This window comes from Myxocyprinus asiaticus, chromosome 23, assembly GCF_019703515.2.
Source record: "Myxocyprinus asiaticus isolate MX2 ecotype Aquarium Trade chromosome 23, UBuf_Myxa_2, whole genome shotgun sequence".
NCBI classification, from domain to species: Eukaryota; Metazoa; Chordata; class Actinopteri; order Cypriniformes; family Catostomidae; genus Myxocyprinus; species Myxocyprinus asiaticus.
The window spans coordinates 11222699-11239534 of NC_059366.1; the positions used below are offsets into that span (position 1 = coordinate 11222699).

Here is a 16836-nt window from a genome sequence, read left to right on the forward strand (position 1 = left end):
GGCTTTCAACACCATCATTCCAGCTCTCCTATGGAATAAATTAACCCAGCTCTCTGTTCCCACGTCTATCTGTCAGTGGATCGCCAGCTTTCTGACCGATAGGCAGCACATGCACAATCAGCACTGGTGCCCCCCAGGGATGTGTGCTTTCCACACTACTCTTCTCCCTGTATACCAACAACTGCACCACCAAGGACCTCTCTGTCAAGCTCCTGAAGTTTGCAGATGACTACTTTTATCGGCCTCATCCAAGATGACACCCCAACATTGACCCCGCTCAGCATTCTAAACGGCACTGTGGCAGCAGTGGAGTCATTCAGGTTCCTGGGCATTACCATCTCACAGGACCTGAAGTGGGAGACCCACAATGACTCACTGATTGTGAAAAAGGCCCAGCTGAGGTTGTACTTCCTTCACCAGTTGAGGAAGTTCAACCTGCCACAGGTGCTGCTAATTCAGTTCTACACAGCAGTCATTGAGTCTGTCCTCTGCACTTCAATAACTGTCTGGTTTGGTTCAGCAATGAAATCAGACATCAGAAGGCTACAAAGGACAATTTGGACTGCTGAGCAGATTATTGGTTGCCCCCTGCCCTCCCTTAAAAAAACGGTACGCTTCCAGAGTGAGGAAAAGGGTTTTAAAAATCATTCTGGACCCCACTCACCCTGCCCACTATCAGTTGCCTTCTGGCCGGCGCTACAGAGCTCTGAGTACCAGAACCGTCAGGCACAAGAACAGTTTTTCGCTCATGCTATCCATCTTGTGAACAGTTAAAACTGCCCCATTGTGCAGTAATTATGTGCAATACACAGCTTAGTCAATTATATTTTTTTAACATATCCTACCTCTTCTGCATTACTTTCCCTTGCACTGTATATAACAGATTTATATTTGTACCTACAAACATTAATTAATTGATTTCCAATCACAGCTTTCGTGCGTCTTTGCATGCTCTGCACTAGTCTTTCACATTGCTGTTGGGTGACTTTATGCCACTCCTGGTGCAAAAATTCAAGCAGCTCTGCTTTGTTTGATGGCTTGTGACCATCCATCTTCATCTTGATCACATTCCAGAGGTTTTCAATGGGGTTCAGGTCTGGAGATTGGGCTGGCCGTGACAGAGTCTTGATCTGGTGCTCCTCCATCCACACCTTGATTGACCTGGCTGTGTGGCATGGAGCATTGTCCTGCTGGAAAAAAACAATCCTCAGATTTGGAGAACATTGTCAGAGCAGAAGGTTTTCTTCCATGATAACCTTGTATGTGGCTTGATTCATGCGTCCTTCACAATTCACAACTGATTTGTCTTTGTGAAGGACACATGAATCAAGCCACATACGAGGTAATCCTGGAAGAAAACTTGCTTCCTTCTGCTCTGACAATGTTTCCCAAGTCAGAGGATTGGATTTTCCAGCAGGACAATGTTCCATGCCACACGATCAGGTCAGTCAAGGTGTGGATGGAGGACCACCGAATCAAGACCCTGTAATGGCCAGCCAATCTCCAGAAATGTTGTCAGTACTTTAAAATGAACAAAAAATGTTCATTTTACACAAACACATACCTATAAATAGCAAATCCAGAGAAACTGGTAATTGTGCAGTGGTCTCTTAATTTTTTCCAGAGCTGTATATTTGGTAATACTGTATGGATTTTTTTTTTTAAGACATATACCATGGTAATGCCATGGTATACTTTTAAGCACCTTTAAGGACCATGTGAATACAGAAATTGCAGAAGCACTATGGTAGCATGCTTATTGGCCATAACGCTTTCTCAGATATCTGTGCCATCTTTGTTTACTGTGGAATGTTATGAATCTTCAAGCATGCATGCTTGCAGCTTTCATCACACAGCCTCTGTTTTGTCTTCAACATCAACTGCTCAATCCGTCCATAATCTAAGGAGGAGAGAAGGTGCTGAAAATGCATGTCACAGCATTGCACTGCCCCACTTCTCATTATCTAATCTCAGACCCGGGCCCCACACATGTGACAGAGTGTTTGCGGATTTGTGTGATGGCGAGTATGTGTGTATCTGTATGACAAGTACGGTGGCCGTAAAGTGCAAAACAAAACAACAAATCTAAAAACACAACGGCGAATCCAAAAACAAAATAACAATTCTGAAACACAACAGCAAATCCAAAAACACAACAGCAATTCAGTCGAAACGGAAAGGGTAGGTACCACAGCTTCTCACCTGATTGGCTGTGTGGAAAATACCTCCTTTCCTCAGGACTGGTTCTCTGCCCACTTGCACGATTATTTAAAAATTCATTCCAAATGCTCAATTACTGAAAATTGTGAGTGGTTTGTCACTCAGTAAAACAGTGATGGGACACTTTATAACAAAGAGAGCAAAAACAGCGAGCGGAAAAAGATAGTTTTAGGTACGATGTTCATCTACGGTGTGTAAGGCATCGTCTAAAATTCCACAAACTGTGCTAAAACGACAGTGTCCAAGCGTTCAGTCAACTGACTTGCATATTCTAACATAACAAACACCATTATTAAAGAAGCATTTTCACATTCTAAAGGTTGCAGTAGACTGCTGGTGTGATGGCTCACTTTCTACATTTGAAGCCAGCATGTCCAATTATGAGTACAGTGTTCAATTATTTTAGAAAACAAATTGCTGAAATTTTACCAAGTTATTATTTTTCATATTGGAAAGGTTGTAGAAGGCTGCTATTATACACTATATTGCCAAAAGTATTCGCTCATCTGCCTTTAGACGCATATGAACTTGAGTGACATCCCATTCTTAATCCATAGGGTTTAATATGACGTCGGCCCACCCTTTGCAGCTATAACAGCTTCAACTCTTCTGGGAAGGCTTTCCACAAGGTTTAGGAGTGTGTTTATGGGAATTTTTGACCATTCTTCCAGAAGCGCATTTGTGAGGTCAGACACTGATGTTGGACGAGAAGGCCTGGCTCGCAGTCTTCGCTCTAATTCATCCCAAAGATGCTCTATCAGGTTGAGGTCAGGACTCTGTGCAGGCCAGTCAAGTTCTTCCACACCAAACTCGCTCATCCATGTCTTTATGGACCTTGCTTTGTGCACTGGTGCGCAGTCATGTTGGAACAGGAAGGGGCCATCCCCAAACTGTTCCCACAAAGTTGGGAGCATGGAATTGTCCAAAATCTCTTGGTATGCTGAAGCATTCAGAGTTCCTTTCACTGGAACTAAGGGGCCAAGCCCAGCTCCTGAAAAACAACCCCACACCATAATACCCCCCCCCCACCAAACTTCACAGCTGGCACAATGCAGTCAGACAAGTACCGTTCTCCTGGCAACCGCCAAACCCAGACTCGTCCATCAGATTGCCAGATGGAGAAGCGTGATTCGTCACTCCAGAGAACGCGTCTCCACTGCTCTAGAGTCCAGTGGCGGCGTGCTTTACACCACTGCATCCGACGCTTTGCATTGCACTTGGTGATGTATGGCTTTGATGCAGCTGCTCGGCCATGGAAACCCATTCCATGAAGCTCTCTACGCACTGTTCTTGAGCTAATCTGAAGGCCACATGAACTTTGGAGGTCTGTAGCGATTGACTCTGCAGAAAGTTGGCGACCTCTGCGCACTATGCGCCTCAGCATCCGCTGACCCCGCTCTGTCATTTTACCTGGCCTACCGCTTCATGGCTGAGTTGCTGTCATTCCCAATCGCTTCCACTTTGTTATAATACCACGGACAGTTGACTGTGGAATATTTAGTAGCGAGGAAATTTCACGACTGGACTTGTTGCACAGGTGGCATCCTATCACAGTACCACAATGGAATTCACTGAGCTCCTGAGAGCGGCCCATTCTTTCACAAATGTTTGTAGAAGCAGTCTGCATGCCTAGGTGCTTCATTTCATACACCTGTGGCCATGGAAGTGATTGGAACACCTGAATTCAATTATTTGGATGGGTGAGCTAATACTTTTGGCAATATAGTGTATATGCTGACTTACTGTAGGTGAGAATTAAATTCTTTTTTTTAAATAATAATAATAATAAAACAATAAAAAAAGCAATGTACATTAGTCATTCATACCACTGGCAGCCCGCTACAACCTTTGTAATGTAAAAATTACATCTTGGTGAATTTTAGTGGTGTTTTTCTAAAATAATTGAACACTGTATCCGTTTAATTAGATATACTTGGGAAATCTAAACATTGACAGCAACTGGAACCTTTATAATTTAGATTTTTTTTATTTTTTATTTAAACAGCAGTGTTTTTTAAGTTAGAACATGCAAGTTGAATGAACGCTTGGATGCCACCAACGTTTTAGCGCAGTTTGTGGACTTTAAGACAGTCCCTTATGCACTAGATGAACCATGAGACCATAAACGAACATCGTACCTAAAACTAACTTTTCCCGCTCGCTGTTTTTACTCTCTGTGTAATACAGTTTCCTGTTACTGTTTTCCCTAGAGAGAAAACACTTCAAATGATTTAGTTTTTCAGTCAGTGACCTTTTGGCATGGATTTTGATATAATCAGTGAACCAATCCTGAAGAAAGGACTAGGTCTCATTCACACAGCCAATCAGGTGAGAAGCTATGCTACCTACCCTTTCCGTTTCGACTGAATTGCCGTTGTGCTTTCTGAAGTTCTATTGTGTTTTCTAACTTGTTGTTTTGTTTCTGGATTTGGTGTTGTGTTTTCTGATTTGCTGTTTGTTAGCAGATTTGCCATTGTGTTTTATTGTTTGTTTTTGTCTTTCTGAATTGTTATTTTTTATCTTTGGATTTGCCGTTGTGTATTTAGATTTGTTGTTTTGTTTTGCACTTCACGGCCACTGTAGTCAAGACCTGGGCTATTACAATGAATCATTAACATGAAGCAATAGTGCTGTGTAGTTAATCATGTCTGTTACATGACTGCTAGTCTGTTAACAGCAGAAGAATCCCATTCATAAAGTGCAAACTGCTCTCATGTGTGTGTTCAGTACTCAAAAACTCAACTGGTACATTTATAACGGCTACAAATTCACTGTGGTATTACCACAAAAATATGTCGTAGAAAAGACCATGGTAATACCATCGTATTTTGGATACTGCCATCACAATAATTCAGTTTTATTATTTAAGGTACTATATAGAGGTAGTCTGATATATATACCGGTTTTCCAGATGAATCTGTGCCGATAGTTGCTTTTTGGAACTATCGGTTATCGGCAAAAGTCTATGCCGATAGTTGCTGATAGCTTATTTTTATTTATTTATTTATTCAAATTTTTTGTTGTTCCTCGTCTGGTGACATAGGCTACTTATACACAAAACTCTTCATCTGGTGAATATTATAGGCTATAAAAAGCTTCATGTGGTAAATATTTACATACAGAGCATTGTAATGGAGCCAAGTCTCCATCATTTCAAAATAAGAGTCCTGTGTATTTCAGGCTTGTTTATAGTTAAAAGTCCCACATTATGCACCAAATCTGAATTTTTCTGGTTGTTATTATTAATTTTGGTTAATAAACTGCTTTTGGGATTGTATTCATTTTGGAGCCTCAATGTCTATGCCCTTTATAGTAAGGAAAGACTAATATTTTTTTTATCACTCTATACAGTAAATAAAAAAAAAATCTATTAGCCGATTAATCGGTTATCAGCCTTTTCTACCACCTTAGTTATCGGTATCTGCAAAATCCACTATTGGTTGACCTCTAGTACCTTACCATACCATGTATGTACCATTGTATATTTTTAAATAATTGTTTTTTTTACCAGCGATTCAATTACTGAACCATGATACTGCTACAGTACTTTATTTTTTATTTTTTTGAAAGTCTGTATGATTTTAAAATATCACACAGCAGGGCTGTCCCATGATGACAGATGTGGGCCACTAATACCAGTGATTATTGTTATAAATTAAATAATCTATTTATTTATTTATTTATTTCTACTTATTAATTAGTGGTGGTTAGTAAAGCAAATATTTGGGCTGCACAATTATGACATAAAATGTTTGTGTGGATTAATTGCCTTGATATTGTAATTGCAATTTTTTTACAGTAATGTAATTTACATTTAAGTACTTATAATTTGCGGGGCAACTGCATTCCATATTCTTTATGTATGCTACACATCCAAAACAAGCTGAGAACTGTGTTTCTGTATTATTTTATTGATTTATGGTTTATATGTCACATTGGCCCTCTTAGCAGCATTAGAAACAAAACTTTTATTCAAATATGGAATACATTATTCACAGAAAATTAGCAACAGACATGTTCATGATTGTTTACAAAATAAAAATAAAATAAAAAATAAAATGAAAAAAAAAATAAAAGTAAGTAGACCTAAAGTGGACTTTTTATGATTGTGGCAGTTGTAATTGTAATCTTGATATATATTTTTTAAAATAATCGTACAGCCTTTAGCCAGTATCATACTTACTTTTGCTCATACTTATGGGTTAGGGATTTTTTTTTTTTTTTTTTATAAATCCTGTAACTCATACTGCACTGTTTGTGCTAGTGCAGACATGAATTATATACAGTATCAAATCAAGTGGCTTGTTGAAGAGAAGTGTGCTATTACTTTTTTTTTTCTTCTAAGTAGTTTTGCCTGGTAGGGAATAAAGCTAATGGAGGGACCTGAGCCCTGAGGACCTGGGGCCGGTTGCACCAGCTATACACAGGGTTGGGGAGTAACGGAATACATGTAACGGGAATGCGTATTTAAAATACAAAATATAAGTAACTGTATTCCACTACAGTTACAATTTAAATCATTGGTAATTAGAATACAGTTACATTCAAAAAGTATTTTGATTACTGAAGAGATTACTTTGCATTTTATTGTCATTTGTTTCATTTAATATTTAGTCCTTTCAGATGGAAAAATGTATACATATAAATGATGTGATCCACAGTGCATTTGAACAGCGGTGAAACACTTTCTTATGATGTGTTACATTCATACGAGTAGACAGAGAAGTATGTCTGAAGTAAGTTTGGAGCAGAAGAAATAGAAATAAACCTTGTGTAAATTGTCAGCTTTACGCTAAGCTAAAATGCTATTTCTAGCCATTTTACATGCACATGTTACCAGGCACGATCATATTTTTTTATCAAGAAAATTCACGTTGGATCATAATTTCTTTTTTTCTAGTAAGACCTTTGATATTAGGGCAAAAATCATATTCTTGATAATAATTTTTGTATTGTTTTCCTGTAAAAATGTCTAAAAACCCTTAAAACAAGATCAATGTGATTAATCTTGTTTTAGAAATAACACTGCATAAGATATTTAGGTTTTTCAGAGAATGTATTTTTAACGTGTATTTTGTCTTACTGTACTGGCAGAGTTTTTATAGTCAAAACAAGTGAAAAAATCTATCAGTGCTGAAGAAGTAATCCAAAGTATTTAGAATACGTTACTGACCTTGAGTAATCTAATGGAATACGTTACAAATGACATTTTACAGCATGTATTCTGTAATCTGTAGTGGAATACATTTCAAAAGTAACCCTCCCAACCCTGGCTATACTTATAACTTAGCCAAGTTGTGGCGTAAATATGCCACAAAGTCACAATTTACGCACTATTAAATATTTGAGCATTGCACCATTAAATTTAGGTAGGACGTAACCCTATGTATAAACTAAATATTTACGGAAGACTCCGACCAGGAGTAACGAATGGAATAAAAAAGCAGACTGATATTTTATGACATCAAGGAGCTCATGTTTTGCATGACAGGCATCAATCTTTTCGACATACAGTATGATGTTGACGTTTACACTCGTTTACATTTACGAGGGAGAAAATCTTTTAAGCGGTTCTTCAGCATGAAACCGATCTAACGGTGCAGTTTTTAGGGTGCGTCGCCCGGTGTCAAGTTTCAACACATTCAAAATATATATAGGATATTAAAATGAATAAATGTCTGTTTTTCCAGCCTGTTGTATTAGTATTTATTTATCACCCCTTATTTTAGATACAATTCCTATATATTATTTACACAGGGAAAATATACTATTTATCAAATCTACTTTTATTACATATCGTATTTTAATGGGGATATCATTTATTACAGCTGACAGTTACGTGAACAAGCAAGGTTTGAAAATCAACAGTAACAAGATCAAATTGAAATTCACAGCTTTTTAACAATTCTGTGTACAAATTTGAAGGTTGTTTATTGGATTAATTCAGGTAAACGTCATATTATGCGACTACGCATCACTTTACAGAGAGCTTACGACCTACTAGTCAAGTCTTGCCGTAAGAACAGGTGGTGCAACTAAATTAAGCACTGACTTAGTTACAAACTATCTAGTAGTTACTAAGCCCTTAGTGTGAACTTTACGTCCCAAATTACGTAAGAACTTAAGCACAGCTGGTGCAGTCCTACCCAGAATATCATAGAGATTTGGGGGTTCGTTCATTTGACCGGGGCCGGTAAGAAAGCACTTAGTAATTTGCTAAAATGTGTCATAACGCCAGGCAAGCAACACTGACATTTACATCAGAAATGTTAATAGTACTCCATATACAGTATGTTCTGTAAGTATGAGTTTCAGGTTCAGTTGTGTAATGATCAGTGTGAATACAGATGGAGTGACAGATTTCACCCCTCAGTGAAGGCACGTCACCGCTACTCATTTAGCAAAACTGTCAATTTTGTCATATCAGCCACATCTTTTAAGGTCACTTCCTGTATGAGCTCACCTCAGTTGACTCAGACCCCTTCACAAGGCCTTGCACAACTTCCCCGTGACTTTCCCACCTTTATCTGTCACACGTTGACTATTTGAGCTTTGGTTAGGGCAATATTTGCACTGTACTTTAATCTGCAGTACTGATCTAGACCTCATCTTGGTTATATAGAACTTATATAGAGCTCATCATGACTGCATAAGGGTTAATCCATCTCAAGTGGTCCAACATAGGTTGCTTGACCATTTTTAATTTTCCATTTTTTTTTATTTTTTTTAATTATTTGTAATTTTTTTTTGAGTGATTACCACTATGTATTGGTATTGCAAAACCACCAGTATTTTATTTTTATTTTAATTGGTTTAACCACGGTGGCTAACTTTGTGTCATGGCGCACAACAAATTTTGGTTATAAAGATGTTTTCAGAAACCTCAGAATTTCAGTTCAGGATGGTCCTAGCGGCATGGAACAAAAACTGATCTCTAGAGCACATTACAAGGTACATGTACATATATAAACATTTTACACATTCTTGTTCCTTAGACTTAGAACTTAAGTCCTATTGTAATGCTGCCATAAACATGGCCGCCGTGGCTGAACCAAGTAAAATAAAAATAAAAAACTGGTGGGACCACTCCAAATATTGGACCACTTCAGATGGACTGAGCCATAAACTTCTCTTTCCATCAAAACAAAAGTACTTTTGCAGTACTATGGTGCAGTGATAATACAGAATGATTAGCATTTTGACATACCATTTTTATAGATAGTCTGTTTCTGGGTGTTCTGGCTGACCAGCTAAACAACAACTTAACCAGGCTGAGAGACCAGTTGAACACCAGTTAACACCAGCCTTAGGCTTGTTTAAGGTGTTTGTTTCAGCAGGGTTGCATGGTAGTCCAATTTTCCTCATAGAATACAATGATATTTCCTTGGTACAGCTGCAAGAAAAACATGGTTAAAACAATGGTACATGTAAAAACAAAAACAAAAACAAAAAACACACACATGGTATTATTGTGGTACCATGTCCAAAACAAGCAACCATGGTACATCTGCAATATTTTTAGTATTTAATAAAATAGTAATGTTGCCAAGGTATTACCAGAGTCAAAATACATGGTAGTACCAAGATACATGTTTAAGAAGCCATGATAATAACATGGTACTTTTGTATATTTTAATGAATTATGTGTGTTTCTGTGTGTGTGTGTGTGTGTAATGTGCCTTCTCCACCATTAAATATTTTTTCTGTGCATAACACACACACTTAACCAGTTTCGACATGTGCCGTCTTGTGCTCCACTTAAGTGTGCACAGTGTTTAAATGATCTCCAAACCCTGACTGCGTGACTTGATTATTTTTCTTGCTAAGAGGCCAGGTAAAAGATGCCTCTTTTGCTTCATGAGGTTCAAGTCCAACCCAGTTCAGTCTGCAACATTTTTGTTGCCATCTAATCCTTATCTCATAGGAAGTGCACAGCTACACTGCATTCAGATCTGTTGTTCTATCAGAACGATAAGTGATTATCAGGACTATCTGTTATGAATAAGTGTTGCAAATGGTGAAACTTAGCAAGACGCGCTGTGTGTTTATGTATGGCCGGAGCCCAAATGAGGTTGCTTGCAAAACTGAGTCTTATCTCAGCTGTAAATCTACAATCTAACCCCGAGGACTTCCTACATAGACCTCCAGTCAAAATGAAGCACGGCGAAAACAAGTCTTACGAGCATGTTATCTGGCCGCGTGCCAATTGATTGTCTCACACCGAGTGTAGGATCTCACTGCAGTTGTGTATGAGTATTTGTTGGACTCTGCTCCATGCATGGGAGGTTCGCATATCTTTTTATTATGTGTGTTAGGGAGTGAAGTGATTTTTATTTTGAAGTAGGCCTAATGTGTGTTAGGTTGGAGGTGTGTGTGTGTGTTTAGGTGTACGTGCAAAAGGATGGGGAAGAAAACTAAGGAATGTGATGGGCTATTGTGAAATATGACATGTGCAGGGGCCTTCCTTCCTTTTAGCCTACAAGAAATCAATGGTAGAAATGTAGAGGAGGGGGCGTTTCTTCTCAGTTTTGTTACTCAGTTGGATCCCATTTTTGAAAGAGCTATCTAGAGAAACAGACTTCATGCCAACAGTGTTGGGGAGTAACTCACTTAAAGTAGTGAGGGTACTAACTTAACTAAGGGATAGCTCACCCTTTACTCACCCTCATGTTGTTCCAAACCCTTATGATTTACTTAGTTTCTTTAATCGAACACAAAAGGAGGTGTTAGACAGAATGTAAGGGACTGATGGCCACAGTCACAATTCACTTTCATTGTATGAAAAGAAAGAAAAGATGCAGTGAAAGATAACGGTGACTTCACTTTGGTGATTAAGATTCTAAAAGAGAGACCATATTACAGGAATATTCCGGGTTCAATACAAGTTAAGCTCAATCGTCAGCATTTGTGGCATAATGTTGATTACCACAAAAATAAATTTTGACTCGTCCCTCCTTTTCTTAAAAAAAAAAGCAAAATTCGAGGTGACAGTGAGGCACTTACAATGGAAGTGAATGGGGCCAATGTTTGGAGGGTTTAAAGGCAGAAATGTGAAGCTTACTGTTATCAAAGAGCACTTACAGTAATTATTTTAAGAATCATTTTATTATTTGAACTGTAAAGCTTTTTAAATTGTCTTGTGCTCTGAAAAAAAAAAAGAAAAATATATATATTTTTTTTTCTTTTTTTTTTCTGGAAATCAACATAATGCCACAAATGCTGTTGATTGAGCTTAACTTGTATTGAACCTGGAATATTACTTTAATGCATTATAGTTTACAGTAGTAACAATAACTAGTAACTATGGTATTTTGCCAGAAACTATGGTTACCATGGTAATTTTTTGTATGGGTAACTGCAAGCCATATCACTGTTTTTGTTACATTGTATTACATTAAACATGCTTGCTTAAAATGTTCACTCACTCTCTTAAATGAAGCAGAGGGAAGGCCAATTCATTGTAGATAACTGGTTCACTTGGAGACTTCATGTAAACAAATTGGTAAAAAAAAAAAAAAAAAAAAAACACAATTTAACACTTTGTACGTCATCTTGTTTGTATCTACACTCAAAATAATATAATATTTATTACAACAATTTCACAAAATTATATGAGGTTTAGTTCATTTTTGTTTCTGTTAAATATGATGGTGTTTTATTGAGTGATACCGGAAATGCTGTCACCCTAATTGAGATACTCATTGTTTTTGTGCTATATATATAGTATGTACTGCTGTGATTTAAATAGATTTTTTTCTCTGAATCTGTTATATATTCAAAAAGATATTGGCTGTCTTCTGTCTAGCTAACTACTTTTAACTACCAACTAACTACCAACATTTACTCTTTCTGTTTAGCATCTTCCTCCTGTCTGCCCCCGTTTATTTTCTTCTCTGTACACATTGCCAGTATCAAACAACCTCTCAAACTGATTTCCTCTCACATATAGTTGTGTAGGGGGAGCATTGTGCATTGTGTTATGAACGGTTGCCCTCGCCATGTTTCCGTAGGCTGCTCGGATAAGACCGTTTAAAAGGAAAGACCTAAAGACAGGGAGGAAACTGTGAGAAGAGAAAGTAATTGAAGTATTGCAGTGTTTTCAGCCTTCTAGACAAAGCTGGATTTATTGGCCTCTTCCTGCAACCTTGAGATGAGATGTTTGCTTTCTGTATCTTGGTACATTTTTGACCAAGATATAAGGGTTGCTTGACCGGCATAGGAGTGAGTGGCAGTTTCAGTGAAAGGAAACAGTCTTCTTGAAAACGTCTTCCTAGTACGGACACAAGCAGGCTCACTACTCACTTATATAAAAGCTCTGGTTTAGGTTCAGTAAATAAAATATGCATTCCTCTTCACAGTGTTACTGCTTGTACAGCTGAAAACAACTCGCTTCACAACTTGTTTTTGGTGCCCCTCTGTGGACATTACGTTCAGAAAATGAAGATCACACATGCCCATACGCCCAACAACACTTACCGCTTTGGCCACTGGGGGCAGTGTTTCGAATTTCGGTAAATGCAGATTTCGCTGTGAGATCAGTCTGGTAATTTCAACAACACTGACAGAATAAGTATCGATCAGTAGTTTTGCACTCTCTTGGTACCCCTGCCTCAAGAAAGGCGATTGTATGGATGGCTTCAGGAGGCCAGATCAGTCCAATCGGTCCCTCTCTCCATGATCGTGGTTTCCAGATTGTTCAGATTGATTTTTGTGCAACTAGTTGTAAAGTGGGTTAGTTCAACTGTTGGCAGTGTATTGGGCTAATGTGCTTGGCTTGATGTCTAATAATGGAATCTGGCATAGATTGCACAGTGAGTGCCTTTGTTTGCTTGTTTGACATGTTTTGTTTGGGCATTTACCGACTGACTTCCCGTTAGGAGGCTGTGGATTAGTGTGTATGTGTGTGCTCCATCTGTGTGAGTCTGGCGCTCTGTGGTGACCTTAAGACTGGAGGCAGCATTATCACCAGCTCATTAGGGTTATGTGGGGAATTTGATGATTTTTCAAAAACTCTGTGTGTGGTAATAGGCTTCTCGCATGTGTGCCCATGTGTGTTTTTTATTTATTTATTTTTATTTTTGTATTGTGTGTGGGTGAAAGCGAGAAAGTGAGTACTTCCACTGATTTATAAGTAGTGTGTCCCATGATCTGGATTCAAACTTGGATCAGATATGCATTAGTGTTTGTGAAAGTTTGAGTTGTTCAAGGGTATGGTATTTTATGCCCCTTAAACTAGCTAACCGCAGGTCAGAATGCAGGGCCCCCTTGATCAGGGAAGCAGTCCAGCAATCAAAAACCCAACCACAGTTACGCCAGGCAGCCGACTGCAGTGCTGCAGCACTAAAAACCAGATGCCTCCCTCCAGAAGTGTACACTAATATAATGTAGTCCTCCTACAGTGAGGAAAAGCACCAAGCATAAACTTAAAGCTTATATTTGCAAACAATAAGCATGAAGCATAGTGTAAACTATAAGACATCAACATTGGTGTTTTGTGGCTTTTAGTGTATGTCTGTTAGCTTTTGAAACCATCTATATGTAAGTGTACTGATAAAGGTTGACACAAAATGATATAGAACTTTGATATTAGACATACAGTACTGTGCAAAAGTTGTAGGTAGTTGTGAAAAGTGTTGTATAGTGAGGATGTTTTCAAAAATAATGCCATGAATAATTTTTATTTACCATTTAACTTCATACAAAGTGCAGCAAACAAACAAACTAAATAAATATTTGGTGTGACCACCCTATGCCTTTAAAACTGCACCAGTTGTCCAAGGTACACTTGCCATCCTACCATCTAAAGGCAAATGTTTTTTGTTAAACATCTAACGTGCCTAAGGGTGCTTTCACACTGGCAGTTCAGTTCGAAACAGAGCACGGTTCGCATGAAAAATTGGTAATGTGAAAGCTGTCATGCGGACTGGGTAGCGCACTGTGGTACCAAACCCGAGACTGTCTGTGTTCAGTTGCAGTGGAACTGTAGCGCGATTCACGTGAATGTGAAAGCAACTCGGACTCGGGTGCGCACTCCTTCAGGAAGTAACGTAACCTGCGCATGCGTTTTTCATTCCTGAAAGTCCCAAAAAAGTAATGACACCACAATGACATACAAGTACAATCAACACTCTGTCTGTCTGTCTGTCTGTCTGTCTGTCTCTCTCTCTCTCTCTCTCTCTCTCTCTCTCTCTCTCTCTCTATCTATCTTATAAATACTATTATAGGTTATAAATATAGAGTATAATAGGAGATGACAGTGGCAATAACTTCACCTTGGACATGAGCGTGAGTAAGCGTGCAGTGTAAACAAAGTTGCAAATCAGCTGTCTCAAAAAACGCCGTTTGCGAGTAGCAGCAAGCCGCCTTACCCTGGACATCTGATGAGTTAAGCCATGAATCGCACATATATGCAGTTGTCGTTCACTCTGCTGTGCATAATGGCACCAAAATAAAATAAATAAATAAATAAAAAGTATGATGAGTCGCGTTGTGTTCTCCATGCGTGTTTGTGATGACGTAAGATGAACGCAAATGGACCGGGGTTTGATAGAATCAAGTGAGTGTGAAACCAGACCAACGCTGGGGGGGCACCGGGAACAATCGCTCTCTGAATTGGACCGCAGCAAACATGCCCAGTGTGAAAGCCCCCTAAGACTTTTGTACAGTACTGTACATGTTTAAAATGAAAGGAATGTTCCGGGTTCAGTACAAGTTAAGCTCAATCGACAGCATTTGTGGCATAATGTTGATTACCACAAATTTATTTTGACCTCCTTTTCTTTGAAAAAAAAGCAATAATCTGGATTACAGTGAGGCGCTCACAATGGAAATGAATGGGGGCCAAAATTTGAACGTTAAATTACTCACTGTTTCAAAAGTACAGCCACGAGATGCAAACAATATATGTGTAAACAGGATTTTAGTGTGATAAAATCACTTACTAACCTTTTCTGTGTAAAGTTATAGCCAATTTTACAATTTTGTTGCTATGACAATGTAATGTCAACAAACATTAAAACCCTAAAATGACTGTGATACTTTACTGTTTAAATAATACATAATTTTTAATAGAACAATTAATGAAAGTGCTTTTATGAAATGATAAGCTTCACATTTCTACCTTTTAACCCTCCATAAATTGGCCACATTCACTTCCATTATAAGTGCCTCTGTAACCTCGATTTTTGCTTTTTTAAAAGAAAAGGAGGGGCGTATTGAAATTAATGTTTGTGGTAATCAACATTATGCCACAAATGCTAACGATTGAGCTTAATTTATATTGAACCCAGAACATTCCTTTAATAATATAAGGGCATCTCTACTATAGGTGATGAGTAAGTCCTTTTATGAACTCTTCATTTTCTCTCCCTCTCTCAGATGACAGTATTTCTGCAACGAGCACGTCAGATGTGCAGGACCGCCTGTCGTCTCTGGAGCTACGGGTGCAGCAGCAGGAAGATGAGCTGATGGTGATGAAGGCCGCACTGGCAGACGTGCTCCGACGTCTCACTCTGTCTGAAGACTCCGCGGCCACTGCCAAGAAACAGCAGAGCAGCAAAGGTAACCGAGCACTGCTGTGTGTGCGTCTGTCTCAGCCTCCAGTCATCCTCGAACTATTTACATGGAGGAAGTGTAGGAGGGAAGCCAGACCCGGATCTGTTAACAGTTTCAGTCCAGCCTTGACCCACAGCATACAACGTTTCCATGTGAATAGCAGCTGTGTGAATGCGTGTGTGATCTCTCTGTATGCTTTAGGGAAATTATTTTAATGTTTGACCATTAAAACCGACTTCACTTTGTTCCCTGTTTAACACACACCATATAAAGCACACAGACTTCCTCCCACGTTCTTTCTCTCTCTCTCACGCACACACGTCGGCATGCTGGAGTATGCAACAAACTTATACATAACTCGAAGGTGCAGTATGTCTTGTTTTTAAAGGGATAGTTCAGCCAAAAATGAAAATTCTCTCATCATTTACTCACCCTCATGCCATCCCAGAAGTGTATGACTTTCTTTCTTCTGCAGAACACAAACAAATGTTTTTAGAAGAATATCTCAGCTATAGGTTCATTCAATGCAAGTGAATATTGGCCAGAACTTTGAATCTTCAAAAAGCACAAAGTCAGCATAAAAGCAATCCATACAACTCCAGTAGTTAAATCCATGTCTTCGTAAGCAATATGATAGGTGTAGGTGAGAAACAGATCAATATTTAAGTCCTTTTTTACTATAAATTTTCACTTCTTTTGTTTTTGGTGATTCACATTCTTCATGCATATCGTCATCTACTGGGCAGGGACGAGAATTTATAGTAAAAATGAACTTAAATATTGATCTGTTTCTCACTCACACCTATCATATCGCTTCTGAAGACATTGATTTAAACACTGGAGTTGTTTTTAGGTGAACTGTTCCTTTATAGCACCATAAAAGCATCAAACAGTTGTACATACCACTTATTTCTAGTCTTCTAAAGCTATACAACAGCTTTACATAGATAATCTTCACTTCTGCCAAAGATTTCAAATCTCTTTTGTGGTTCAGTATGTTCAAACTTGCTATGCCGTGACTACTTACATTACTACTTTTATGGTAATTTTTATATTGCTTTG

At 38.5% G+C, this 16836-nt stretch overlaps 1 protein-coding gene across 6 annotated transcripts in view; it reads left to right on the forward strand.

Annotated features, from left to right (window-relative positions):
* The window catches only part of LOC127413695 (echinoderm microtubule-associated protein-like 4), a 125995-nt gene that overhangs the window by 56143 nt on the left and 53016 nt on the right, over nt 1-16836 (forward strand). For all 6 annotated transcript variants that reach the window (XM_051651032.1, XM_051651035.1, XM_051651036.1 and 3 more), the window contains one exon: nt 15598-15780. In XM_051651032.1, coding sequence (XP_051506992.1) covers nt 15598-15780 — 183 coding nt within the window. The remainder of the gene's footprint in view (nt 1-15597; nt 15781-16836) is intronic.